Below are 26,995 nucleotides of genomic sequence, written 5' to 3'. Positions count from 1 at the left end.
CAGGTGAGAAAAAGTAGAGATTGTGACTCTTGTGCTAAGCTAAGGTCAGCCGTTCAATGTTCTGCAGTGATGTGGGTCGCTGCGTTATGAACTGAGTACAACACTGTAAATCTGACGCACTTATAAACTCAATTAAGAAAAAGGAACATCTGAATTAAAACAGCATGTGCTGCTGCTATAACCAGGTTGGATTTATTTTTGTCCATAACTGTGCCGTGTATTTTTGAGTCCGTGAATTTACAAATGCAGCTTGAGTCTGACTTAATTTTAGGCACAGTTCTCGATTTCTTTTTCTAAACTTCCTGCATTGCGGTCGGAAAATTTCTGATGACAGATTTCGTGGCTGAACAGGACGGAGTATTTTTAGCCTGCCCCCTTTCGATATGTTACATCCACTAATGCCCCTCCCTTTATCTACCTTCTGCAGTAAATTAAGCTGCTTCTCGTTTTATACTTAATCCTGTGCAAGATTCAAGTTTTTCTTTTTGCTTTTTCTGCTTGGAAAATTCTTCCAGATGAAATAAGATTCAAGAACCGCAAGCACCGCTCCAAAAACGTCTTCTCACGCAGTTTTGCAGAAGTTACAAACTAGCCTGACGCAGACCTCTTATTTTAGTGGACCAAAGTCAAATCTTTCTTAATGAGTTCAAGTCTTTTTCTGGGAAATTATGTCAGGACAAGCGCACTGCAAGGTAACGCGAGGAGATGCATGCAGGCACACTTTTCTGAAACAACAGAGAGTTTGCGTTAGATGAGGAAGATAGCGAGTAAGCAAGAACATGATGGAGTGTGCAATAGAGGAAGGCAAGCAAGCAGGGTCTGGCCATTGCTTTCAAAAGTGTCAAAACTTAAAGTTTCCAACCGCAGAAACAAAAGGGAAGTTAGACAACTGTCAGAAAGAGAGAGAGAGAAGGATGAGGAGGGGTGGGGCGGTTAGAGGGCACAGCTTCCAGCTCGAAGCTGATTCTCACAAACTGCAGCAGAAACTAGTGTCCTTCACTCGGACTAAGCTGGACATCAGCATGCTTCATCAGAGCAGCTCACTGTTCCCAGCTGGACGGAAAACCTCCACCTCCAGCTGCAATGTCATCGATTCATGTGCTTGCTGCGCAAAAAACGCAAACGTTGGTGCAAATTTTAGCTAAAAATGCATTAAAATTAACTCTCTAAAAGAGATCTTTGACCTGAAGGAGTTTCCTCCTGGTTAAATTAAGGTTGCAGAGCGTTTCAATAAGGCGCCACTGCATGCAGACGTGAATTATCTATATCATCTAGAGACTATATTTAGCAGCAGGCGCTAATGAGAGTTTTTCCGATAATGAAACAACTGAACAGAGGGCACTACTTGAAAATCTTATTGTATAACCCTGTTTCAGTTCAGCTTAAGATGTGTCAACACCTTCAAACATCTTGGTTATTACAGAGGGGTTTGAGTCAACTACTGAAATTCTTGATTTTATGCCAAACCTTGATAAAAATGCTCCATTTTCAAGACAAAATTAGTTGGTTGAAAATAAACATCTAGCTTTAAATTTCTGCTGTAGTTTTGTTAAAGAGTTACAACACATTATTGCATCACTAAGAACTACAGTTTTTAAGACATAGCAAAGAATAAACAAATGTGCAAATTTAGGACGCCACCAAGGAAATAGAAAGTTTAGGGTCTTAAATGACCTGAAACTAAAAAAAAAAAATAATTCAAGACTTTTTAATGTCTTGCAGAAACTGGTAAATTAATTCAAGAGCACAACAACACATAACCTGAATATGTTATAGAAAGTTAAATTAAAATATAATTGCTTTATCTGGTTACTCAAATTCTTGTGAAATCTCCTGTTAAAGTGGAAAGAAATGCATATATTTTCACAGCTCAGTCACAGTCCTTTTCAATAATGATGATTTTATCAAGGATTTTACCTTTAATCTGCCATATAAACTAAATTCAAACTGAATAAACTAAAAACTTAATGCACATTTAAGAATTATTTAACCAAATCATGTATATATTTACAAAAAAAAATTATGTTTTTACAATTTGCTTTGTTCAATTTAAATATAAAACTGCAAACTAAAGAAAAAGCACTAAAGTTAATTTCAGAAAACTGGCCTTAGCACTTAAAAAAAAGTGAACTGAGATCAATTTTGCAGCATACTTAAAATAATAACATGTTTTAGCAACAGCAACATTTTAACGACAATTTATTGCAACATTTATTGTTGGGATGATGATATTTCCTGTCACTGGTAATAACTATGGTAATACTTAAAATAAAAAACAAATAGAAGCTTGTGGGCGGTAAGCAAATGAAGAAATAAATTTCTGTCTCATTGTAACTTCCTTTGCTCATAATTTCCATTGTTCTGTAGATTAGTTTGAATGCAAAATGTGTAAAAAGGTAGATAAAACACAATTAATTCAATTTATCAATAAAAGATAGTAAAGAATTTCACCTGCAAGACATTAATACTGTTATTCTGAAATAACAAATCGTGTGGAACTGAAGGTAGAAAAACAAGATGTTGAGCAAATGTAGATATTTTGGAAGAGTAAACACCCAAGATTTAATTTTTTAAAATTTATTTTAGAATTTAAAAGATAATACATCATTGTGACGATCTTAAAAAAGTGATTCTTGCTGTAGGACAGCTGGAAAAAATAAATTCAGATCTAATTGAAACTTTAGACGAACATCTCAGATCAAATCTTTTCCATCTATTTCACAGGAGTGAAAAAGCAGATAAAACGTTTTGAATTACAAATACATCTTTATAAATTAGAATGTCATTGAAAACAAATTTATTTATGTAATTCTGTTATAATAAACTCATATATAGATAAATATGTGAGATTTCAAGTGTGTATTTGATGATTGTGGTGTAGAATTAATGAAAATGTAGTTAGAAAATGACATCAGAACAATAAGCAAAAAGGATTTTTATCAGAGATTTTTTGTTCTCGCCAATTTTGGAAGGTTAGTGGAAGTAAAAAATGAGGTAGAAAAAAAGTGCATGGAGGATTACAATGGATGTTTCCAGAAGACGAGCTACGTTACATTACTGAAGACATCAGGAAGGTTTTATCTGGGCTGCAGAGAAAAATAACTGGACTGCTGTTCAGAGGTCCAAAGTCCTGCTTTCAGATGAAACTTTAGTTTGAATTTCATGTCTGGAAGTGAAGAGGAGTGGCAAATGTTTCTAGAATTTAAGTTTTCACAGTCAGAGATGATTTGGGTTGCCATGTCATCTGCTGGCTCTGGTCCAGTGTGGTTTCTGAGATTCACAGTCCCCGTCTACCAGCAGATTTCAGAGCATTTTGTACTTCCTTCTGCTAAAAGGTTTTATGGAGATCTGATTTAATTTCCCAGCAGGACCAAAAACTGACCCGACCTCGACCCCACCGATAATCTATGAGCCAAGAGAGAAATGAGAGGAACTAGAACAATAATCCAGATTATTAAAGAAACCTGGGCTGATCGTCTCCATGCTGCGCTGCACTGATGCAGTAATTCATGCCAAAATTTCAAATAAAAAATTACATTTTTATTTAAAAATTTTCAGTAAATTGAATTTTTTTTAAAGAGCAGCAGCTAGGCCTGTCACGATAGCAAATTTTGCTGAACGATTAATTGTCTCAAAAAACTATTGCGATAGACGATAGTATTGTTTGAAAACCTTTTTACACTGATTTAATGGAAATGATGTAATAATGCATGCGATTTCCTGCCAAAGATGGATGCACTTTATTTTCAAAAGAACACTTAACACTGGCACTGATAAACAAAATAAACAAAACAACCAAAAATAAAAATAAAATTGATTCTCAGTCTCCATTAACAAAAATGTACTTGAATAAAAACGAAATAACATAAAGCCAAAGTGTAAATAAATACTGCATTCAACCAAAAGAGTGCAGATTATAAAGTCTGTTTACCATATTGCCCTTCAGTAATCATTAGATTTAAATAGAGAAGATGGGCACATCGACTACCTGATGCAATAAAACTTTGATCGTTCTAAGATTGTCTCTTGTGATCATCCTGTAGTGTGTGGTGTGTTACGCTAGATCTTTGTGGCGCTCCGATCTAAATCAGGGGTTTTCCCCGCTGGGATCGTTAACGCAGCCTGTTGAATGTGACAGGTAGCCAATCAGAAAGCCGGATTCTGCTCCGCGCTTTCTGAGGGGAAATTACCGAGGGGAATCCCAAACAACTGACACGGCGCAACCTGAAGTCTAGCGGACATTGGAGATGATATGTGGAAACAACATTAATGGTTATAAAACATTTCGTGCAAAGAATAGAGAAATGACGAGGGGAGGAGTTGGAGCGAAATCGCTACGTTTATGAACCCGGTAACTTTTCAGCTGTTCTTCGTTAACGTGACATAAATCGGTTCTAATGGTTTTCATTCAGTCAGGACGTTACGCTGACACTAGAGCCACATGCGTTGCAGGTAGATTGTAGTAAAGCATTGATTAATGCCTGGTTTTAAAATTAGTTAACTGGACTTGTAGCCATTATGTTGTGCCCACTGTCGGCACATCGAACCCGATCGAACCGTTATACCTAGGATTTCTGTCGGCTAATGTGTGATCTCAGATTTTGAAAATGGGCCGACAATCGACCGATAGCACTAAGATGGTGTAGTGTGCGCTGGGCATTACACTAAGGAAATGAGGAAAGGAGGATCAGTGGAGAGCATCGGAGTTTAGCCTTTTTTCATTTAGCGTCATCAACAGAAAGAGAAAAAGGCTGGAAGAGACGATAACGCCGATAATTAAAATGACGTAGATAGTTTTAATTTATCGTACGATTAATCGATTTTTCGTTTATCGCGACAGGCCTAGCAGCAACCCATCATCAACAACATTAACAGATAAAAACACTTTAAATAAATCAATCTGTGTTCAATTTTGAATTGAGTTTATGAAATAATCTATTTTTTTGATAACATTCAAATTTATTGAGTTGCACCTGTTGCAATAAGCAATAAATCAATTAATCGCATTGATAAATCAGCCGTATGTCGCCCATTGTCTCGTTTCTTCTAATCAAGAAAACAGAACCAGATGTAGGAATAAATGCGCTGCAGGTCTTAAAGGTGGGTGTATTATTACTGACTCACATTGTGATCTACAAAGATGCTGCAACACCTCAAATTTCCTTAAATAACAGCTTTTCCCCCGGAGGAAAAGACTGAATGAACATTAAAGAAACAGACAAATTACGCTTTTTGTCCTTGCAACATAACGGCTGCTGGAGGAAATGTAGCTGGTCACAGTGGACTATTTTTAGCCCAACCACCTAACCAAATGTCGTCTCAGCTAACCTGTAAGTGAAGGTGGAGACCCCACCAAAAATGAGTCAAACACCGAGTCCTGCTGCAGGCGCTGGAAAATCCCGGACACCACCGAACCAATTTTACTGAGCAGCAACCACAAGATTTACATTCTTTGCCTCATTTCAGGTCTTAAAAATCCTCTAACAACAATGTTCGAATGCTTTGACTAAAAAGTATTAAACGTTTTGCACAATAACTTGTTGTTTTGGAAAAAAGTACGACATATGAAGCCAGCTGTGTTTAAAAACACACTACAAAAGTTCAGAACAGTTAGGAAATGCTGCATTTATGACCAAACTTATCAAATCTGTTCAAAAGGAAGATGAGATCAGAGATGCACTAATTCGATACTAATATCTGTATCAGTCCCGATATTGAAAAATATTCTCGATCGGATATCAATGACATCCATAACGGCAGATCTATTAAAAGTTATCAAAAAACTTTGAAAGCCGTGCAAAGCTATCAAAAAAATTGTATTTCAGTACATTTAAATTTGTGCTTAAAAAAGAAAATGTTTTAAGTCAGTTTAGCTATACTTTGTCCTCTGAGCGATATTATGTTTGTTGTTTATTTTACATTATATTTAGAATTCATAATTTCACTTTCTGAACCATTTTAAAGATTTATTGCAGTTTGTTTTTTCCATGTTTGACCAAGCTTGTCAATATTTAGAACATTTTATTTTTGTCAGTTTCAGTTTCTGTATTGTTTATTTTACTTTGGCTGTTTTACTGCTAAATGCAGACAAATTTTTTTTCTTCCATGTTTGACCAAGCTAGTAAAGTTACTGGTGTGTTTCAGTGTGCCGTACTGGTGCAGAGTTATCAAATAAAAATGTAATTCAGTAATTCAACAATGTTTTTCTGTATTGTATTGGTATCAGCTGACAATAAACCTCAGATATCGGTATCGGTATTGGAAGTGAAAAAGGCGGATTGGTGCATCCCTAGATGAGACACATGAATGGACAATTCCCATACAGAACCATGCCTTGTGAAAGCTTATTCTTATAAAAATGAATAACTAAGGGAGGTCAGACCTTTCTGTGGTCGGGTCGGAGCAGTTCACAGGATATTTGAGCTCGATGATCGTCCCGTCTTTGTCCTGAAGGATGCCGTTCTCTGCAGTGTAATACTCCACCAGCTCCGACAGGGTGGCGAACTTCTCCCCTCCGTACAGGTCGTAGTAGTCTCCAGTGTTTTGGATGCGGATGTGGGTGACCTGGTCACTCACCCTGAAGAAAGAAAACCAGTCAAAAAAACAAAATGCCAAGAGGAAAGGGAAGTGAGAAAGGTTTTCCAGCTCATCAGGGTTTAATCTGGCATTTTTCACATCAGATAAAACTGAATTAATATGTTTAAATAGTAAAAAGCTGATTGTCAAGACACTTCACAAAATTGCAAAAACACAAAATTTTTACCAAATATTTGGTCTAGTTTCTACTGCAAACATCTTAGTTCACCTGAAATAAGACAAAACTAACTTACAAGTAGATTTTCACAAAATATAGGAGACTGCTTTAAGTGAATAATTCCTTAATGTTGATTAAAAAGCAATAGTTCTACTGGAAGATTATTTCACTTTTAAAAATACATTTCCCCATGTTATAAGTATATATATATATATATATAACACAAATTATATTTTTAAGATCCAGTTAATTCCAATTTATCATCTAGTTACAATCAGAGTTATCAATTTTATTGATTTGTAATACCAATTGGTGAAAAAGTATGTTAGGAATCCAAATCAGTGTTTTTGCACTAACTTTGCAGAAATCACTGGGTTAAATAGTCATCCTGCCGACAGGTTTTCCACTTTAAAATGCAAAGTGTGCATGTATTTCTAGCTGTGGTCATTTATTTAATCTCAAGTTCACCTCAAAATGCAAAAAAGCCCCAAATACTTAAACCAACCACAACGTTGTTACTGAATGACCCAGCTTACTCCTGGCGCCTCTGGAAAGCCTCCAACAACTTTTCTACGGTGAAATGTGTCTGAAGCAGCGAAAGGCGCATTAATGAATCCCCTTTTAGAGGGAAAAGCTCTAAAACAGAGGATGATTTTACGATCAGTGAAACCCAGCTGAGTCTAAAGAGCAAAGGTTTCACGACGTCTGATATGCAGTCAGCAGCTTTATCAGTAATAGCAACCTGTAGCGGCAAGAATTTTATTTTTAACCTTTCTCTGTCATAACGTCCACGCATTCATTAAATATCTCCACCTTTACTGCATTCAGTGATATTTAAAGTCCACAGAGGAAATTAGGAAGTAAATAAAGCCCCAGGAGAGCGGCGGAGCTCAATAAGTCCAGTCATTACCTGACGGACAGGGAGAAATCGCCAACATTTTTCTTGCTGGGTCGAGCCAGAAAGCTGCCATGGATGCCTCGAGACTTCAGGATCTCCTCGGCCTGCACACCAGTGATGTCTCTGTGGAACCACCTGCATCACAGGCAGCGAAGCAGAGACAGAAAATAAAAACAATAAAAAAAATACGAGTATTTGTCTCTGACAGAAACAAAAAGGTTCACCTATAAACAACCACGACTCTCAGCACTAATATACCACAAGACAGAGATTAAATAACAGACCCACAAGAACGGCGTGGTCGCTTTTTGAACATGAACTAAAAATAAAAATAAAACCGATGCTTTGAGTAGAATAAGTTATTCTAACCACATTTTGCTATTTTTCCTTTTCATTCAGCATCAACTCCAACAGAAACATCCTCATTGCAGAGAAAATGTTTTATTCTTTCTGCTAATTCTGAATCAGAAATACTTTTAATTATGAAACATTTTCGACATGCAAATTACATCAGCAGCTTCATTGAATTATGCTGTGAAAGATGAAGTTACGGCAATTCGCTACACCTAACACATATTAACACCCGTAACCCAGAAATCTGGCGCAAAAGCTGAGCTCAGAAACATGCAAAATGCAGCATAAAAATATGTTGCTTTTTAATCAAAAACTTCAGTTAAAGTGTTTGTGATTGTGGTTTGAATAAAAATTAACTGGGTCGCCGACTTAATTTTGGATCAAGTAACATTTTAACCAGCTACCGTTTGCCTGTTTTGCTCACATTTTAAAGAGATTGATTCCTGAAATATATTTTTTAACTTAATGCATCATATAATCCATTTTTATTCTCCGTTTAACAGCAACACTAAAGCACAGATTGCACTATTTAAACTTTACACAGAAACAAGAGAATCAAAGAACGTGAATCTTGAGGATACACAAACAGATTTTAAAGCTTCCTTTTTGTCTAAAGCAGAGACCGTTTCGCACACAAGGCTTGAGAAATCACACGATAGAGGAACAGAGCAAAGTCGGTGAACGTCTGGCGAAAGACAAGAGAAGGAGGAATGGAAACAGAGAAGTTGTCATCAAGCAAACACAAAAGAGACACGACCAGAGATGACTAACGGAGCATTGCAGAGTCCGGACAGGCTTTGACTCACCGAACCATGTCGTCTCCTCACTTTTTCTGGGACGAGAGAGAACAAGAGTCACTTGTACCTGTGCAACACGTGCAAACTCAAAAGCAGAATCCTTTTCTCTTTCCTTTCAGATCCTTAATCTCACAAAAAAAAGAGTAAAGACTAACTTTTTAGCTACTTCCTCTCCTTGTGCACTTTAACATGATGAGTTCTTTCTTTCTTTCACATCTGCTCTCAGACACTAACCAGACGACTGACGCGAACGTCTTTCCATCTAACATCAGAACTATCACATCCATCTCTCCCCTTATTGCATCACATTCACAAAACACTAATAAATGTTCCTCCTCTCAGCACCGTCCTGCAGTCTGACCTCTTCCTACCTCGACCCGGCGCCAACCAAGAAGCAGGTAAACACTTACTCTTCTCAGCTGCTCCTGAAAACAACTGTCACTCGTCGGGACGTTCACACAGTATACGTCTGTCTCTTCCCCCTTCTGCGTCGTTCGCTCGCTTCCTTCCTTTTTACGTCTCCTTTCACAAAATAGTGAAAGCAAGACAGGAACAAAAATAGCTGACAGGCCGGAATTCCTCCACCAGATAGAGACGCAGCTTTTTTTCTTTTTTTTCTTCTTCTTCTCGCTCTTGTTTCTTCGTGTTTCTTAATGACGACCACAACAAGACCTCATCGAATCAGAGAGCAGAGAAGCTTTCGGCTCCATCACTGGAGTTTCCTGTGCAGATCCATTCACTGGTGGATCCACCAGCTACTCCATCGCGCTTCACAGAAGTTCAGATATGAAAAAACTCTGACGTCGTCCGCGCTTCTTTGTGTCTCAACCTTCCCACCTGTCTGCCACTGCTGCCGTTTTTCCTTTACTTCCAGGTGTGTATGACTGTGTGTGCATGTATCACACAAAGGTCAGAGTCATTGAGCACTTCCTCATTTGCAATCTGACCTTCCCCCCCTCTGCAAAGCGCGCCTGTGTGGGTGTGTTTGAGCTTCTAAAGTATTTGCAGTGGCAAACATTAAATCATAATTAGTCATTTTGTAAAGGATAAAAGAAAGGCTTCCTCCTAAAACATCACAAACAAACAGTCTGCATTTAATCCACTAATTGTTTCCATCCACATCCACGTTGAACCAGTTCCTCAGAGCCAACTTTAAAGGTCTCATAGTGAGAAATTGTGGAGGAATACACATAAAGCACAGAGCGCTCCTCCCTGCCCCCAACGAGCGCTGGCACATTTTAGCACACATGCAGCCCTGCAGGTGTCGTCGTGGTTAACGCCGACTGCTTGCATTTTATTCCTCTCACTTCACTGTAGTGCTCTGCAACACTTATAAAGCTGCTCCGACTTTTTGTCCCTCCTCCAGACACAAACAGACACACACACACACACACACACACACACACGTGCAGCGCTCATTCTGGTTGAGTTGTCGCAGCCGCAGAGTGACAACAACGATGTTTCCCCCGATTGTTTGGTCAATGCTCGGAGCGTTGCAACACATGAAGCTGCTGCAGAGCAGCCAGACTGTTGCCACTCGCAGGAGTTTAATGCAGGTTTGCTTCTAATGCTCACAATGATTACACAACTTCTTCTGTGCATGAAGCCGTCCGGTTATGTTCCTCTTTAGTGTATTAGCTGGTTAAACCCGCCGACGATCCCTATCTGAGTACATCTGTCACCAAAAATGCACGTAACCATTTGACTACTTACTGGAAAAGATGAGCAAAAAGATTTTAAAGTTTTATCAAAGCTGTATAGTCTGACTTTTATTATCTATAAATTCATTTTAATGGATTTATTTATTTATTTTTTCATCGGAGTAACGATAGTTTGTAATCAAATACTTTCAATAAAATAAACGTAACTGAGGGACTTCAGCAGTTTTAGAGGGTAAAATGTTTCTTTTTAATTTTTTTAATAACTTTACTTTCTAAAGTCACATTTTCAAAAAGTCCTCAGATCTTTAAACCCATTTTAAAATACAAAAATTCACTATAAGTATATGGAAAATATTTTATGAGTTCTCTCTTTCTCATAAAATATTTTATGAGAAAGTTTTTTATGTATAAAAAACCAGAAACAGCAAGGAAGGAAGGAAGGAAGGAAGGAAGGAAGGAAGGAAGGAAGGAAGAAGGGATAGGAGAAAAGAGGGACAGAAGAAAGGAAGGAAGTAGGGAAGGACCAAAGGAAAGATAGGGGGAAGGAAAGAAGAATAGGATGAAAGAAGGACAGAAGAAAGGACAGAAGGGAAGAAGGAAGGATGTAAGAATGTAAGGAAAGGAATGAAGGAACAAAGGAAGGAAGTAGAGAAGGAATGAAGTAGGGAAGTATAGAAGGGATAAAGGACAGGAAGAAACAAAGAAAGAAAAAAAAGAAAGAAAGAAAGAAGTAGGAAAGGAAGAAAGAAAGAAGTAGGGAAGGAAGGAAGGAAGGAATAAGAGGAAGGAGAGATCGGAGGGTAGAAAAGGACATAATGAAGGAATTTGCAGGGAAGTTCAGAAGAAAAAGTTTCTCAGAGAACCAAAGGATCCATCCTAGAGAAGGAAAGAAAGAAGGAAAGCTGGATACAAGGAAGAACGGTAGAAAGAAACTTGAAAAAAAACACAAAAAGGAAAAAAAAGGAAAGAAGGAATGAAGAATCTAGAAAATATCTGAAAAATTTACTTTAGTTTAAATTTGACTGCCTTCTCACCCAAAGTGAAACAATTTTACATCAATTTCTGAGACATTTTATTATCATCTTTGATCAAACGTAAAGCTGTTTAACCGTCAACGTATCGGTGTGATTTCATGTTTTAGATCCTTTAATCTTTTACTTTAAAACCGAAAACTCAAATTAAGATGAGTAAATTTAAAAAAGCAAACTAGAACTTAAATGGTTTGACGTTTTTTCTCATCTAATGAAATGACTTTTTACCAGCGTTGAATCAGTAAGTCACACCTTTCTGAGACGATTTCCCAACAAACCACCAGATTCAACAACAGAAAGAAAGAAAAGCAGCAAAGTGGAAACAACGTGAAAGCAGGAGAAAAATTCACAGCATCTTGTTGGAGACAAAAACAAAGAAATCAGGTAAAACGTAAAACACTCACCCACAAGACATTGTTGGGGCTCCTGTCAGTGTCTGCGCAGCGTTGGGTTTGTCCTGATCAGAAAGTGACGGCTATAAATCCAAGATGGAGTGAAAACTGTCAAGTTTTTTTCCATTCACAGTTTTTTCCCCCTCTTCTTCCTTTCTCCATTTTCTGGTGACCGATCAACAACCAGCCCGACTCCAGCAAACAACTCTTCCTACGATAAGCTATCAAAGCCGCGCTGCCCTTCCCACCCAGTAATTTACTCAAATTTTTGCTAATTATTCCACTATCTGCAGGAGGAAAATGTGTCTTTTCCTGCCCACTTCGCCCCCGACCCCCCGCTCACAACCGGCTCCACGAGGAAGAGCGCTCCGGCTTTTATCGCCACCCTGGATCTACATTTGCCTCCATGTAAATTTTGCCCCGTCTTTCGAGGCCTGCATGCAAACGACGGAGAGCTCTTCACCCTCAGTGCTCAAATAAAAGAGCACTGGGCTAATTTCGGCATCAGAAAGACGAGCCAGGACGTCAAATTGCAGGAAATAATTGAGCTAAAAGAAGATTTTAAAAGCCAGTTGAAACATATCAATGAATACGCAGGTTTAAAGTGTTTATACTGCTTAGTTATTGATATTTTTTTAAATAGATTGAAAGAAAATAGTACATATTTGTGAAGTAAAGTGAAAAAAGTGTTTAGCATTTTTATTCTGGCACATTTAATTAAAATCCAGTGCAACTGAAACGATTAATCGGATTAACTGTGATGAGTCGATTATTGAACTAATAGTCAACTAATTTAGTAATCGAATTATTAATTGGAGTATACAGACTCTAGAAAAGGTCATTTTCTGAAATAACATTCAGAGCAGAAATTAAGCCAAAACTGCACAAGAAATTTAAAATTTTTCATTTAAAAACTCTTTGCTTACAAATATATTTTATTCAGAACTCCTCAAGTAGCAGTTTTAGTTTTACCTATTTCAAATTCAGTAGAAAAGGAAAAAACGTCCAATTAAGAATCGCTGCTCTCCAATTATTAACTGATAATAATTAGTCAATTATTCTGACTAATCAATAGATTACATAAGTCTGTTGCAATAAGCAATTAATCAATTAATCCCAGGGTGAATTAAATGAGCTTAATGATTTTCTTTTTAATGAGAGATTTTTCAACATTTTTTCAGAAACCAATTTATTTATGGTTTCAGTTGTTATTTAAAATGTATTTATTTATAGTTTTTGGTTGTCATGTTTTAGTTTGGATAGTTAAAAAATTAGTGTAAGTGTATTATTTGAGAGGGAAAACTTGAATTGTTATGCCATTATTAATATATTACTTGAAAATGGTTTAAAACAACAATATTATAGTCTATTGCAATAATTTCTGGGACAATTTATTGTCCAGCAAACGTTAGTTATATTTTGATCACTAAAATAATATTATAATAATATTATAAATAAAATTATTTTCAGATACTCAGGACATCGTCATTGTGAGACACGGTGGTGGCAGCATACTCCTGTGGAGATTAGGGCTGGAAGACATGGCTAAAAAAAAATTTCCCTATATAAGAGTTTCATATCGGCAGATATTGATAATCATTGATTAGTTTTTTGTTTTAAATGTGTAAAATACTATCAAACTGCATATGTTTCCTTTCATGTCTTTTCTACAGTTTTCATTCTGCGCAGTTTATTTTTATTTTTAAGCAGTTATGAGGGACAGTGGTGAAACCTTAAACTACTACAGTAATACGCAAGTTACTCGATAGGGTGTTGCTAGGTAACCACAAGTTACTCTTGAAGTTGTTGCTAGGTAATCAAAGAACGACTGAAAAATGTAGTGACACTCACTTTGCTTAATTCAAAATTCATATGTAAAAATACATTATTGATCCCAAAGGAAAATTAAATGTTGTAATTCATATTAATTCAAATCCTTCAAAGAGTTATTGTAGATAGTGGTGGCTGTTGGCAGAAAAGATCTCTTGTAGCGGTCTGTACTATAGCGAATTCGAAGACGCCTCTGACTGAAAACACTCTGTTTTCCCAAGACAGTCTCATAAAGAGGATGGTCAGGATTGTTCACATTTTTTTTAGATTTTATTAGATTAATTAATTTATGAGTGGTTGAGTTGAGTGGCTAAAGCTTCTCCTCTGACCACACCTGGCTAGGGCTCGAAGACGGCGGTAGCTAGCTTAGAAACCGACCCATACTTCCTTCCTCCTGACGTGTTGATCAAATTAACAACTTTGTCTGGATTTACATCACAGGATTTATATCACTATGTCATAAACAGTGTTTCCCCTCACACCGGAGCAACAAGAAAACGCACATAAGACGACATGCTAACATACATGATGCTAGGCAACATGACGGCGCTGCACTCTCTCCATGGTTACTAATGGTTATAAGCGCACCTTCTAAATAATGCGATATTTGATATCTTCCTAATCATACTTACATATAGTGTAAGTTTAAAAACGTCAGTTTTCTTACCTTGTGAAAAGTATTCGCCGCAAATCTGCAATTTCACCGAGGGCTGAGAAGTCCTTATGATTGACGGCTGCTATCCATCGCCGCCATCTTTGTTCATTGAAAGTTATGAAATAAAATGAAAAATTCGGTTTGCATTCTTGTCTGTTCATGCAGCCGACAGCGCAGCACGCTACGACCATTTTAAAGCAAAATCAACCGAACAGAAGCGATATTTCTAGATTTAAAGGGCATTGCTCGTTTTGACGTCCATCACGGCTGAGTGGGCGGAGTTCTAGAGAGAATGACGTCACGGGCAAAGGGTCATATTGGTTAGTCTGTCAGATATACCAACTCTTTATAATAATCGTGTCTATCGCGATATATATTGTTATTGGTTCATTGTCCAGCCGTGGTGGGGATTTTCTTTCTTCAGTGGGGAACAGGTCATTCATAACACTAACTAAACCCAGTCACATTCAGACGTCTGTGTGAACAGTTTACGTTCCCAAAGCCACATGCGCAGAAGTATAACACAGATGTCACACAGCAGCACTTTGTTTATGGGAGTAATAATGGAAATTATTACACATTTAAATAAAATCAGTTTATGGATCTATTTTAAAGTTTATTCAGCAAGGGGAGCCGACAATATTGTCACGAGATAAGGGAAGCTAATAAAAAGAAAGCACAACTAATGGCAATGACCTTTTGTGGAGAATTAAGAATTAAGAGCAAGAGCCAAGAGTGGTGGGATTGTGATTTGATGCAGTGACACAGACTTCTTTCATAAGTTCATAATTATAATTTTCAGCCATTGTTTGCGCCCTGATTTGTAGCATTTGTCTTTTTCTGTTGACAGAATGCGTCATATCCTTTCAGACTGAAAACCAGTTAATTTCCACATATGGAAGTGGCACAGATCGGTTTTTTTAGGATGAAAAGATCAGAATAGGGACGTTCAGACTGCAGTGAAAAAGTTGAATATATGTCATATGTGGGCAAAAGAAAGCAGATTTGAGTTGCCTTTACTGGCTGTGTGAACATACCCTTTGTGTGCTAAAATGGTCCAGTTAAAGTACCATAAAGGCCTAGTAAAGTTACCACAGCCGGCTTTTTCTGGTGCAGAATTATGACATAAAAGTCATAAGTTCATCATTATAATTTTCAGTCATTTAGAGAATTATGAATAAGCTTGAGGTATTTTGCAATAAAAAAAATGGGCAGAGTTCGGTCTCTAGATGTGCAAACCTGGTAGAGACGTAGAAAATACTTCCAGCTGAAGAACAAAATACACTCAGTTCTTGGGTTGTAACATATGAGAAATGATTGTGGGATATAAATATTAATTATTAAAAACAGATGCAGAACATGAATACCTTTAGGATGATGCTCATCCCCAGAGCGGAGTTGGTGCTGCACAAGTATAAATACCTGACAAGAAATTTAATGTTTCTTCTTATAATTTGTCTCCTACAAAAGCATAAAAGTTACTTTATTTTGTAAAAAATTGAGACATTTTATTATGTATAGATTTGATTAAAGAAATAAAGGAATAGAAGGAATAATGAGAAACATTTGACTTTTTTATTATAGGTCATAAAAACAAACAGCGACAATAAAAACAAGGTTGTAACAATAATTTGCTAAAAGGTAAAACATAACAGACAATAAGAAAAATTAAATAAACTCAAAAGATTGTTATCTTTCCCAAAAACTGTCCAATGTACCAAAAAGCAAATGGAGATGGTTTTATTTTATTTTTATTTTTTTTAGCATTTGAGGAAAAGAATCAGTTGAGGAATGTAATGGTTCTGGTTGTGGTGTGTGCACAAAGAGCTGGTCCCAGTGCAGCTCACCTGATGGGCCAGCAGGGAGGACAGAAAGGAGAGGAGGTCAGGAGACCTGACGCATCGATGGCGAGTCGCTCTGCAGTAGAGACGCACGGTAACCCGCCCTACCTGAAACACACTTACACCCATCAAACGTACCGGTACCGACTCAGAGACAACATGGCGGCTTCCAACAAAAACGCCAGGAGTTTCACAAGATCCTACAGGTGAAAGTGACACAGTAAAATCCATGACTTAAAAGTTGAAAACAGAGAACCGGGACGCCTCAAACATGAGGTTTATTGACACACACATATATATATTACACGCGCTGGAGCCTGCTGTCGGGACAGGAGCTGCCTGCATGTCAGTGCTCAGGTGATCCCAGAAGGAGAAATGCTTGGATTTCCCGTCGTTTATCTACATTTCCAGTCCTTCTATAAACTCCGGCTGCTGTCCGCAAGTGCAGCGCAACGACTGTGCTGTACAAGGTGGGTAAAATAAATGACAGCTGCTACATGGAGGTGAGGTGGGCGCGACTAGCCTCAGTCAGTGAGCGAGATGGAAAAAAGTGCGATGGGTTTGGTCAGCGCGGCACCTGCATTTGCTGTGAAGTCTGGGACTGGTTCTGAGCCGTGACGTCGGGCCCCCGGCTGGCCAGGCGGCTCAGGATGTTCCTCTCGGACATTTGCAGTCGCACCGCCACGGGGGGTATCCTGGCGATGGTGGCTGGCAGACGAGTGACGTCGGCCTTCATGTCGCTCAGCAGCTCCTCCAGCTGTTTGAGGACTGGAGACGAAGCAGAGCAACAATGATGGCTTATTATCGCCACTAAAAAAAACACAACAAGAGCAGATAAAATAACATAAACACATACATAAAGGGGGGTGATATCTATTTTTCATGGGCATAATGGCATTTCATAAAACAACCAAGCTACACAGCAAAAACACAAAATCGTACCAAGAATTTTTGTCTAGTTTCTGTACAAATATCCAAGTACACTTGAAATAAGACAAAACCTACAGGTAGCTTTTCTAAACGAAAGAAGAGCTTGTTTTAAGTCAGTACCACCTTAATATTGATGAAAATGTACAAGCTCCACTGGCAGATTATTTCACTTATGGGAAAATATCTTGTTATAAATGAAATAATCTGCCAATGGGAGAGGTACTTATTAATCAATATAAAAGAATTACCGACTTAAAACAATTTTCTGTATCATGATGAAAAGTTAGCTGTAAGTTGGTTTTGTCTTATTAATAGTTACTGGTTTCTATGTTTTAATGACTTTTTATTTTTGTGTTTTTATGATATAAAGCACTTTGAACTGCCTTGTTGCTGAAACATTCTTAATAAACTCAATTGATTAAGATTTAGTATTTCTGCAGTGTTGTAAACTGTCCTGAGATCTGCTAATCAGTTATTACTATTTAAACATATTAACTCAGTTTTATCTAAACCCTGACAAGTTGGAAAACTCTTGACTTTTCACTTCTCAGAAAGTTTAAATCGAAAACTAATTTCACTTATAAGACATATTTCCCCGTGTCTTAAATAAAATAACCTGCCGGTGGGACTCTTTTTTTTAATCAATTTTAAGGAATTATTGACCTAAACCAGGCTCATATATCTTGTAGAGAAGCTAATTGTATATTAATTTTGTCTTATTTAAAGTGAAATAAGATATTTGCACAGGAAAGTATAAACTAGGCAAAAATACTTGGTGACATTTTGGGTTTTTGTTGTCGTCATTGTTACAGGTTTCTGCAGATTTCACCAACTCAAATTTAAGACTTTTTAAGACCATTACAAATTAACTTTAAGATCTGTATTATGGCAGAAATGTACAAAATAAGAATTTACAGCCAAAAATATCTGATATCGTGCACAGCCGTGAATTGAGGTGAGACCTGGACTTATCAGTGTTTCAGTTTCTGCTTCAGAAATTGTCACGCTGTTGTCACGCTCTGTCCTTTACCATTTTACAGCCATCAAATCTAAAAGTGCAACAGTATTTCCTGGCATTTAAAAGGGTTCCTTCTTTAAAAAAATATTTTCTGTGAACGTGAGGCAAATATATTGTAATTTCTGCAATGCAACCATGCAGAATGGAGAAGTTGGTAATTATATCTACCCACGTTTTGTTACATGAGATCATCGTGACAACAGACACCCTAATATTTCTTTGTAAATGACCAAAATCTACATAACACAGTAGGATAGTCAATTCCCCTTTTTTTGCCTTGCAGAATGTAAATTACATATCTGCACACACTTTTCTGTAAACAGATTATTTGTTAGAAATAAAGGTCAGTATCAAAGAGGGTTCTTCCCTACATTCTGACATTTAGGGTGACATTTGTCAGTAATGAAAATTATTATCACATGCAACCTCCTCTTCTCTTAACGCCTCTGCATCGTTGCATCTCATTAAATTAGTACCGTCTTCCACTACAGCAGAGGTCATTTTATGTACCTGCAGAGCCGTTTCTGTCGTCGACACTGTGCAAATTAAACCGTACTGACTGGACAGCTTCCTGTATCTCTGTTCAGAAGTATTTAATGAATGGAAGTGCATATGAAAGAAACTTGAAAACACAAGTTTTACACATTTAAATGACTTTTTTTTTTTTTTCAACGAGCTGATTAGATTCCATCCATCCATCCATTTTCTGTTCACCCTTGTCCCTAATGGGGTCAGGAGGGTTGCTGGTTCCAATCTCCAGCTACGTTCCGGACGAGAGGCGGGGTTCACCCTGGACAGGTCGCCAGTCTGTCGCAGGGCAACTCAGAGACATACAGGACAAACAACCATTCACACACACACTCACACCTAGGGAGAATTTAGAGGAACCAATTAACCTGACAGTCATGTTTCTGGACTGTGGGAGGAAGCCGGAGAACCCGGAGAGAACCCACGCATGCACAGGGAGAACATGCAAACTCCATGCAGAAAGACCCCGGGCAGGGAATCGAACCCAGGACCTTCTTGCTGCAAGGCAACAGCTCTACCAACTGCGGCACTGTGCAGCCCTGATTAAATTCCTTTACAGAAAAGAAGAATCAAATCTAAATGTGATAAGATGTGAAGCTAATGATTGCACACCTGTGAATTTTACCTGTAAGTTTTTAAATTTTCCCACGAATAAACAAAGAAAATTAAAACAATGACACAGAAATTTAAAAAACATTTTTTCTCTGTTTTGACCCATTCAAATTCAAAATTTAAATTACTTAAAACTAGTTGAAACTGAACTGGGCAGCCTTTGCTTCACTAAAAAAAATAAAAATACAGTTTGGTTTTTGTGAAGCTTTAATTATATTGGTAGAAAAACACCAATATAATTATACCTTTTTTCTTTTTTTCAGAGTGAAAGCTGCAAACAGACTGGTTTTTGATAGACTGGATTATTTTACACTTTATGATGTTTTTATATTTTCATGGTGTGAATCACTTTGAATTGCCTTTTTGCTGAAATGTGCTGCACAAATAAACTTGATTGATTGATTAGCTTGCAGCTTATTCTACATTGCCCTTACGGGTATCGGTGTGTGGGTGCTTGTCTTGTATATCTGTGTTTTCTAATGATCGCTGGAGAGAAACACCAACGCTTCAGCACCCTTGCAGGAACAAGCAGGTACAAATGATGGATGAAACGAAGATTTGGCTTTCAGTAAATATAATAGTACCAGATTTGATTTATAAACACCGTACGATAATAAAAATAAAAACAACAAAGAAATCAGGAAAATATTAGCCATTAAAAGCAACAAAAAAAACACTGTTCTAAAGAAACAACAAAGATTTTGGAGGAAAAAAGTAGATTTGGTTCTTGCTTATATTCAACATCTCTATTTTTGCTCTAATCTTGTTCACATTGTTTATTTTTAATGATCCTAATAGCGTGCTTGTTTTTGGTCAGTATTGATATTTTTCACCTAATCCACATTGTGTCTTTGTACAGTTTTATGTCTATTTGTTCTGTTCACATTGAGATTTTCTTTACTGAACGCCTTTTGCCTCCCCTGGAGAATATCTGAAGCATCAAAGCAGCACCTATTTATGGCTTTAACAAATCAAATTATCTTCACTTCTTTTTCTAACATGAGTAGAATAAAAACTTTCACAGACCACAGAAGTGGTAAAAAGTGAGGATGTCTATACAGGAAACACATACAGGCTCCATGCAAACGTTACCTTTATGCAGCACTGCATTGGCAGGCTTGTTTCCAGACATGGACTCTTTGCTGAGGTGCTGATGAGACTCTGCGAGACACTCCACCTCGCTGAAGCGAGTATTGAGGGCCATGGAGGGGTGAGCCGGGTCCTCCGTCATGTTCAGGTAGGCCGCCCTGCGCAGCTGCTCCTCGATCACCAACGCCTGCTCCAGTAGCTTTAGGAAAAAAAAAAAAAACAGAAACACTCAGTGAGGCGTGACACAAGCAGGCCTGAACTCTTTGCAGTTATTTAGAAAGTTTGTTTCACCTTGAACCTCCGGGCCAGAAACTTGTTCTTGATCTCCAGGAAGTTCCCTCTGCTCATTTCCCCTTTGAAAGGCTCGTTGATGATGGCAAACCTCACATCGTTCTGCACATCCTGCCATCGAGCGTAGCCGTGTCTGTGACATGAGAGTCAAGGGCAACAGCAACAACACTGTAGTTTCTGGACAAGCGAGAGCAAAGACATTTTATGTGGCTTTTAAGGACAATCTCTGAATCCAAAAAACACGGGTAACTATTACCTCCTATGAAAGTTCCAACAAAAGCTTTTCTTAATTACATGTTTAGTGCAATTATTTAAAAGAGAACTATTAGGAAAAACTCACATTTTGCACATTTTTGATTTTTCAGTTGGATCTGAAATGCTCTTAAAAACAGCACAAGCGCTTAAAAAACAAACAAACAAAACAACAAAAAAAACACCCAGCTGTCTTTGGAAATAACTGAATGTTTTTTGGTGTCTGGAAAACATGCCAATTCAAAACCGTCCCGATTGTTGAGTCACACTGTGCCATTACCTAGCAACACCAGCAGAGCTCCAGCAAGTTTGGTCAGCTGAATTTACCGATGCATAACGGCTGCTGGAAAAACAAGTGTTTTGTTGTTGATTTACCATTCAGAAATCACTTCCTGCATTCTTGTTGGTTATGCAGGAGGCTCCATTTCTGCTTTTCAAAGATGTATGGTTGTATAATTAGAATAGAATATACTTTATTGATTGAGTATCTGTTTGCAGCCATTTTCATGTGGGAGTGTTAATGTTGGGTTGGGGGGGGGCAGCAGTAGCTTATTTTCATTTAAAGTGACAAGAGATCTTAAAACAGCTCATTCTGAAAGAAGATCAAAATAGGCAGAACTGACCAGACTAAAATCTCATCATCTGAGAATGATTTTGTGCACAAAACTTAACATGTTTTGTAAAGCCCTTATATTTCTCCTAACCTGTTCATTGAACAGGTGACAACAGGTCACCATTGAGACAAGAATTAGGTTTTTAAAATGCCAGCAATCACTCATAAAAACTGTTTTGCTAACAAATGTGTTTAAAGGATACTGTATGATTCCAGCCAACAGCCAGTAATCATGGCGACGGTGCCAAATCTCATAAGTCTTCTTGGTGACGGTGGCGGCCCTCTCTTCATTCTGCCACAGGGAGTGAAGCTCTGGGAAAAAGGGCAGAAAGGTCAAAGAGACAGACAGGAAATAGAAAAAAGAAAAGAGGAAGGAAAGTGCGTCCACCTGTGAAACCACCGTCTGCGATGTTGAACATGAACCTCTGCTTAGAGGCTTTCTTCTTCTCCTCACTGATGTTAACCGCAGATGCAGCTGTTCCTCCTTCTTTGCCGTTCTCGCCATTCTGCAGTTTTCCAGAATCGTCTGTTTTTATCCCGTCTTTCTCCTCTTTTTGCTCTGCAAAGTGTAAAAAACCCATCAGTACTCGTCAAGAAAAAGAGAGGCGACATATTTGGTTGCAAATACAAAGGAAAACAACACAAACAAAAAATATATATATATATATATTTTTTTATTATTATTTCTGGCTGAATTGGTGTCTCCAATAATTCACATCTTTCCTGTGCAAAGACATGAATGTTTTATTGTCCATAAAACACAACAAGAGTTAAGACTCCAGCTTCCACCTCGGCTGAATGCAGAGAATACTATACTCTGATTTGTCCGTTTACCAGCTCAGATTTATAAGACTAGCACTATTGTAGTCAAGGTTCTGCTTGTACTTGGCAGAACTGCCAAAACAGTATTAACGTCCATCCTCTGTATTTTGTCAAAAGCCTCCACACAACCACCCAGGCGATGACCCATGTAGATGGGTTGACAAAGGACAATCTGAGACTATAAGCCCTTCACAACAAAACACAAAACTACAGCAACGTGGAGACATAAGCTGGAATTTCTCATCTGGTATGTTTACACAAGTCACATGGTTGAAGTGGGTGTCGCCCACTAGTGTAGGTGGATGTCCACCAAACTTTCACAATAAAAGCTTTGAAAATTAAAGAACATTCTGTGTATGTTAGTGGGACAGTAAGCATGAGTCAATAAAGTAAAATAAAGTAAAACAAAGATGTGGTTATTATTATTAATAATATGTTTTATCATCATTAAGAAAATTCTAATAATATTTTATAGTAAAATATTTGTATATTTTTTATAATAAAAATATATATCATAGGATGAATCATGGGGTATTTTAAAATCACTGGATTTTATTAAAAATAATAAATTTAATTTTCTGAAGATTTCTATGCAAGTAAAAGAAAATTGGATAATTTTATTATCTTAAAAAAACGTCTGAGGATTTTATTTTATAAATAAAATGTGATTTGATTAATCAGATTTGAGTAATATAATGATTATTGTTACTGCTACTATTGGCAGAACTGCCTAACCAGTATTAACATCCATCTATACAACCATTAACGATAACAATAATAATAGTAATAACAACAACAACAATAATAATTAATAAATAAATAAATACACATCAGCTTCTGTAAACAATCTTTTGGTATTTTCAACATGAGACCAAACTGGCAGCCATCAAGAGAAACTTTAAAAAATTCAAGTTATTTCTAAGTTTTTGGTAAATTGTTCTTTATCTTATTCTATGCATGGTTAGTTGTTTCTTTTAAATTGGTGATAAGGAACTGCAGATGCACTTAAGAGTTTTGCTAATGCACCTTGTTGAGTTATATTAGACTGAGCCCTGCATTGATGAAATCTTACAAAGTAAACTAATATTTAAACATGTATCATGAACAGCAGTGTCCAAACCTTTTCTGTCCTCTGCTGGCGACGTAGTGTCCATCTTCTCATCTTTGCTGTCTTCAGCTAAAATTAACAGAAGCAGAACGAGAAGCTTAAAAAGTAAAAGAGGAAGTCACCAGAGCAACATGAGGACATAGTTAAGGTGAACACTTTTCAGTTGTTGCAAATGCGCATTTCTGCTCTGAGTTTGATACATTATAAACACAAACTGTCATGCCTGAAGTTACTGTAATCCTCTGATTTGAATACTTTTGTTTGTCAAACCCGCAGCGTGAGCTGGAGAAAGCCAGTACTTCCAGTTAATTTACATAGGTCAGCTAAATTCAGCTTTTTGAACTGAACTTGAAATAACAAATACAGTATTATTCCATGAACCTTGTGCATTGATAATTAATGACTCAGCTCCAGCTGGTGTCAATGTAACAGGTTAAAATCTCCCCACACTGTTTAAGGGGAAGCTTACTGAAAAGCTGAGTTATCTCAGACACGAGAAACAAGAAAATAAAAATTTCCTCCAATTTATCTAAGGGTTTGCCCAAAGCATTGATCATGTAAACTATGTAATAATTCAAATAATTCAATACCGTAACATTGATCTTCATGCCGCCTTAATGAAGTACATCATGCAAAATTAGCCCTAACCAAGTACTGAGTAGTAGTCTGACATTTTACTTTAACTATAAGCCATAATCATTAAAATTAACAAATATAAATGCTTGAAATATATGCATAACATGTTTGATAAGTCTATGCAAGTTTTTACTGAATTACTGAAATAATATGTGGAAAAATGTCTTATATCTGTGAGTGAACAGTATTTTTTTAAACTTTAAAAGACTATGTATGTATTTTCTAAGTTAATTAAGTGTTATAAATTGCAAATAAAACGACAGAGTAGTGCGATAAATAATAAACATGCAAAGGTGTGGGTAGAAGTAGAAACTAAATAAAACCCATCAGCAACATCACAGTTATAATCTTTTCATATTTCTGAGTAATATAGCAGTATAACTTAATTCTACTCTCAGACTCTTGATTAATGCATTACATTCAATGACAAGTTTACAATATTCTCACTGGTAAAAGTACTGCTGATAGCAGATTTCATAGCACTAACAACAATAATAATAATAATAATAATGATGATACTACTGATGCTAAAAATGCCGTAATAACAACAATAAGATAATAGACTATTCAAGTTTGAACTGTTTAATGATTTAAAGACATGTTTTACATTCTGACCTTTTGACCTGTCCTCCTCTGAATCCATCCTGCTGTCTGAAATGTCGCTCTTGTTGTTAGCAGAGGCCTCCCTCTCAGCTGCAGCCTTGCTCTTCTCTTCTTTCTCTTTGTTCGTGTTCTCACCATCTTTCTCCTTCCCTTCATCGCCTTCGTCTGTCACCCTCCTCTCTGCTCCCAGCTCTTCCTTCTTTTCGGAAGCAGGAGATTTTTCAGATTCATCTGGGATTTCAATAATCTGATGGGAAATAAAAAACAGATAAAATTGTTGTTATGTCAACTAAACTGCTGATTTAAATATAAAGTAATTCATACCTCAGGGTCCTCTCCTTTTTTACCCACTTTGCTTTCTTCTCCTTCTTTTTTAATTTCATCCTTGTCCTCTGATTTAGACAAATCTTCTGGAAATCAGAAAATAAGTCAACACATTATGTATTTTAAATATTTAACAATAAACAGCATCATTTACATTAAGCTTTATTATGAATACTGCCACAAGAGGGCGCCAGCTCTTTGAGATAAAACATCACTGTTTAGGAAAATACATCTTTCAGTGAAAAAGGTATAAATTTAATTAAGGCTTCATGAAAGGCTAAGGAAAATGACAATGTATGTCAGTTATTATAGATGTGTTAGAACAAAATAAGCTGAGTGTAAAATGTATTTACTGCAGAAACAGAGAACTGAATCTCATAAAAACAACAGGTGTGTGTGTGTTTACCTGGCACAGGAGTGTTGGGCTGTGTGTCTGCAGGCGTCCCAGTGGACGGGGTTTTCGGGTCCTCACCTGCAGCCAAAGCTGCCGCTCTTTTATTTTCCTCCAGCTCTGCCATCCAGGGCATCGACCACTGACCGTTCACATGTTCAAACTCCTGAACCTGTTCAGCCAGAACCACAAATCAGCCAGTGAGTCTGTCTCTACTTTATCAACCTGGCCTGGAAGCACGATCATATCTGTGTGAAGCATACCTTTTTCCTTATAAGTGACATCACTCCGATGCGAGTGAGAACGTGCTGCCTCGACAGACCCTCGCGAGGGACGCCATCTGCGAAGGTTTCTGCTCCGTCGGCTCCCGGCTCACAAAGATGTCGCATAAACAGAGACACATAAGCCCTGGAGGAGGTCAAAGTGTAAACAGTAGTGAGCACTGGAAGCAGATGCAGATTTCTGCATTATTCAGATTCATATATTCTTTAATGTAGTTATTTTGCAAGTACTGATTAGGATTTTTCATTTTAAATATAAATGGTAGTTATCCAACCCTTTAAGCTTCACTACGTAACAGCTGATTCATCATAATGTAGCCTGCTTTGAGTGCTAAGGCTAGTTAGCATAACCACCAATGAAGGCAGATAAATAGTTTTCCCGTAAAGGTAAGTTGTTACTCCGTCATTAGAACATTGAGCAGGAAGTACACACACTTGATTGACAGCACTAAGACCCTCCTCCTGGCTGTGATTGGTTGTTTTGATCAGGACCAGTACGTCATAGCAGACAGCACTGGGAGAAGGAAGAGGAGCTCACTCCAGTCGGACAACAACTTCAAAACCATCAGCATCAATTTTTACTTCCACAAACACTGAGCACTTCTTCTTCTTTCTTATGGCGGATGGCAAAGCTGAGCACGCCCTCTATGTGTGACGTTATTGCGCCCTCTACTGTGCATGCAGGACACTTTCAGATCACACTGTAGCTCATATACAAGTCACATATATTTGAAAGTGTGAACGACCATGGCAAAAAAAAAAAACTAAACTGAATTGGGTCACTTCAGGCTGCAGTGAGTGAATATAAAATAACGCAGCTATAATAACAGTTATTTTAACAAATATGGATGAAACGTATTTTTGTGAAAGTTACAAACTGCAGCTCTAAGTTTTATGATTGTTCTCAATCATTGAACAGAACCAAAGAAACTTACTTAAATTCCTTCTCAGATTTCCCTCGCAGGTCCCGGACGAGCCACTGGTTGGTGAAGGCGTCCTGAGGAGGCATCCCATAACGCATCACTGCGTTCAGGAACGCTTTCCTCTGCCGTGCGTTGAAGCCCAGCACCTAACAGGCAATTAAAGAGGTCAAAATAAAATGAAAATTAGTAAATTCAACTCACAATATAAGTCAATGCGTGACATTAGGTTTACAGGATTCAAGATTTTTTTTTTTGAATAACAATGGCTTGTTTGCTATTTTCACAAAACAGTAGAAGATTCACTAATCATAAACTGTGTTTTTAATAAACTGTAATCCTGGTGAAATAATCCAGTCTAAGT

General features: G+C 37.4%; 2 protein-coding genes across 12 annotated transcripts in view; both read right to left on the bottom strand.

The window, feature by feature from the left end:
• Window positions 1-14,578, bottom strand: part of ptpn6 (protein tyrosine phosphatase non-receptor type 6) — a 30,158-nt gene extending 15,580 nt beyond the window's left edge. Inside the window, exons 1-4 of one of the 5 annotated variants that reach the window (XM_044116878.1) lie at window positions 14,385-14,450; window positions 11,900-11,970; window positions 7,665-7,787; window positions 6,383-6,577 (exon numbers count right to left, since the gene is read on the bottom strand). In XM_044116878.1, coding sequence (XP_043972813.1) covers window positions 6,383-6,577; window positions 7,665-7,787; window positions 11,900-11,910 — 329 coding nt within the window. In that variant the 5' untranslated portion in view covers window positions 11,911-11,970; window positions 14,385-14,450. Of the gene's footprint in view, window positions 1-6,382; window positions 6,578-7,664; window positions 7,788-8,812; window positions 8,839-9,174; window positions 9,980-11,899; window positions 11,971-14,384 lie in introns of those variants that run through there. The other 4 variants (XM_044116880.1, XM_044116881.1, XM_044116882.1 and 1 more) reach the window with 4 other exon arrangements.
• Window positions 14,579-15,933: 1,355 nt separating this feature from the next.
• Window positions 15,934-26,995, bottom strand: part of chd4b (chromodomain helicase DNA binding protein 4b) — a 31,669-nt gene continuing 20,607 nt past the window's right edge. For 4 of the 7 annotated variants that reach the window (XM_044116870.1, XM_044116873.1, XM_044116871.1 and 1 more), the window contains exons 30-40: window positions 26,647-26,780; window positions 25,694-25,838; window positions 25,446-25,602; window positions 25,040-25,125; window positions 24,728-24,962; window positions 23,489-23,545; window positions 21,935-22,105; window positions 21,750-21,858; window positions 20,682-20,814; window positions 20,394-20,589; window positions 15,934-16,981 (exon numbers count right to left, since the gene is read on the bottom strand). In XM_044116870.1, the coding sequence (XP_043972805.1) occupies window positions 16,779-16,981; window positions 20,394-20,589; window positions 20,682-20,814; window positions 21,750-21,858; window positions 21,935-22,105; window positions 23,489-23,545; window positions 24,728-24,962; window positions 25,040-25,125; window positions 25,446-25,602; window positions 25,694-25,838; window positions 26,647-26,780 (1,626 nt within the window). In that variant the 3' untranslated portion in view covers window positions 15,934-16,778. The remainder of the gene's footprint in view (window positions 16,982-20,393; window positions 20,590-20,681; window positions 20,815-21,749; window positions 21,859-21,934; window positions 22,106-23,488; window positions 23,546-24,727; window positions 24,963-25,039; window positions 25,126-25,445; window positions 25,603-25,693; window positions 25,839-26,646; window positions 26,781-26,995) is intronic. The other 3 variants (XM_044116875.1, XM_044116872.1, XM_044116876.1) reach the window with 3 other exon arrangements.

The sequence above is a fragment of the Gambusia affinis genome, linkage group LG05 (genome assembly GCF_019740435.1).
Source record: "Gambusia affinis linkage group LG05, SWU_Gaff_1.0, whole genome shotgun sequence".
Taxonomy (NCBI): domain Eukaryota; kingdom Metazoa; phylum Chordata; class Actinopteri; order Cyprinodontiformes; family Poeciliidae; genus Gambusia; species Gambusia affinis.
Note: the sequence above shows the minus strand (reverse complement) of the source record. Positions and strands in the feature narration are given on the sequence as shown.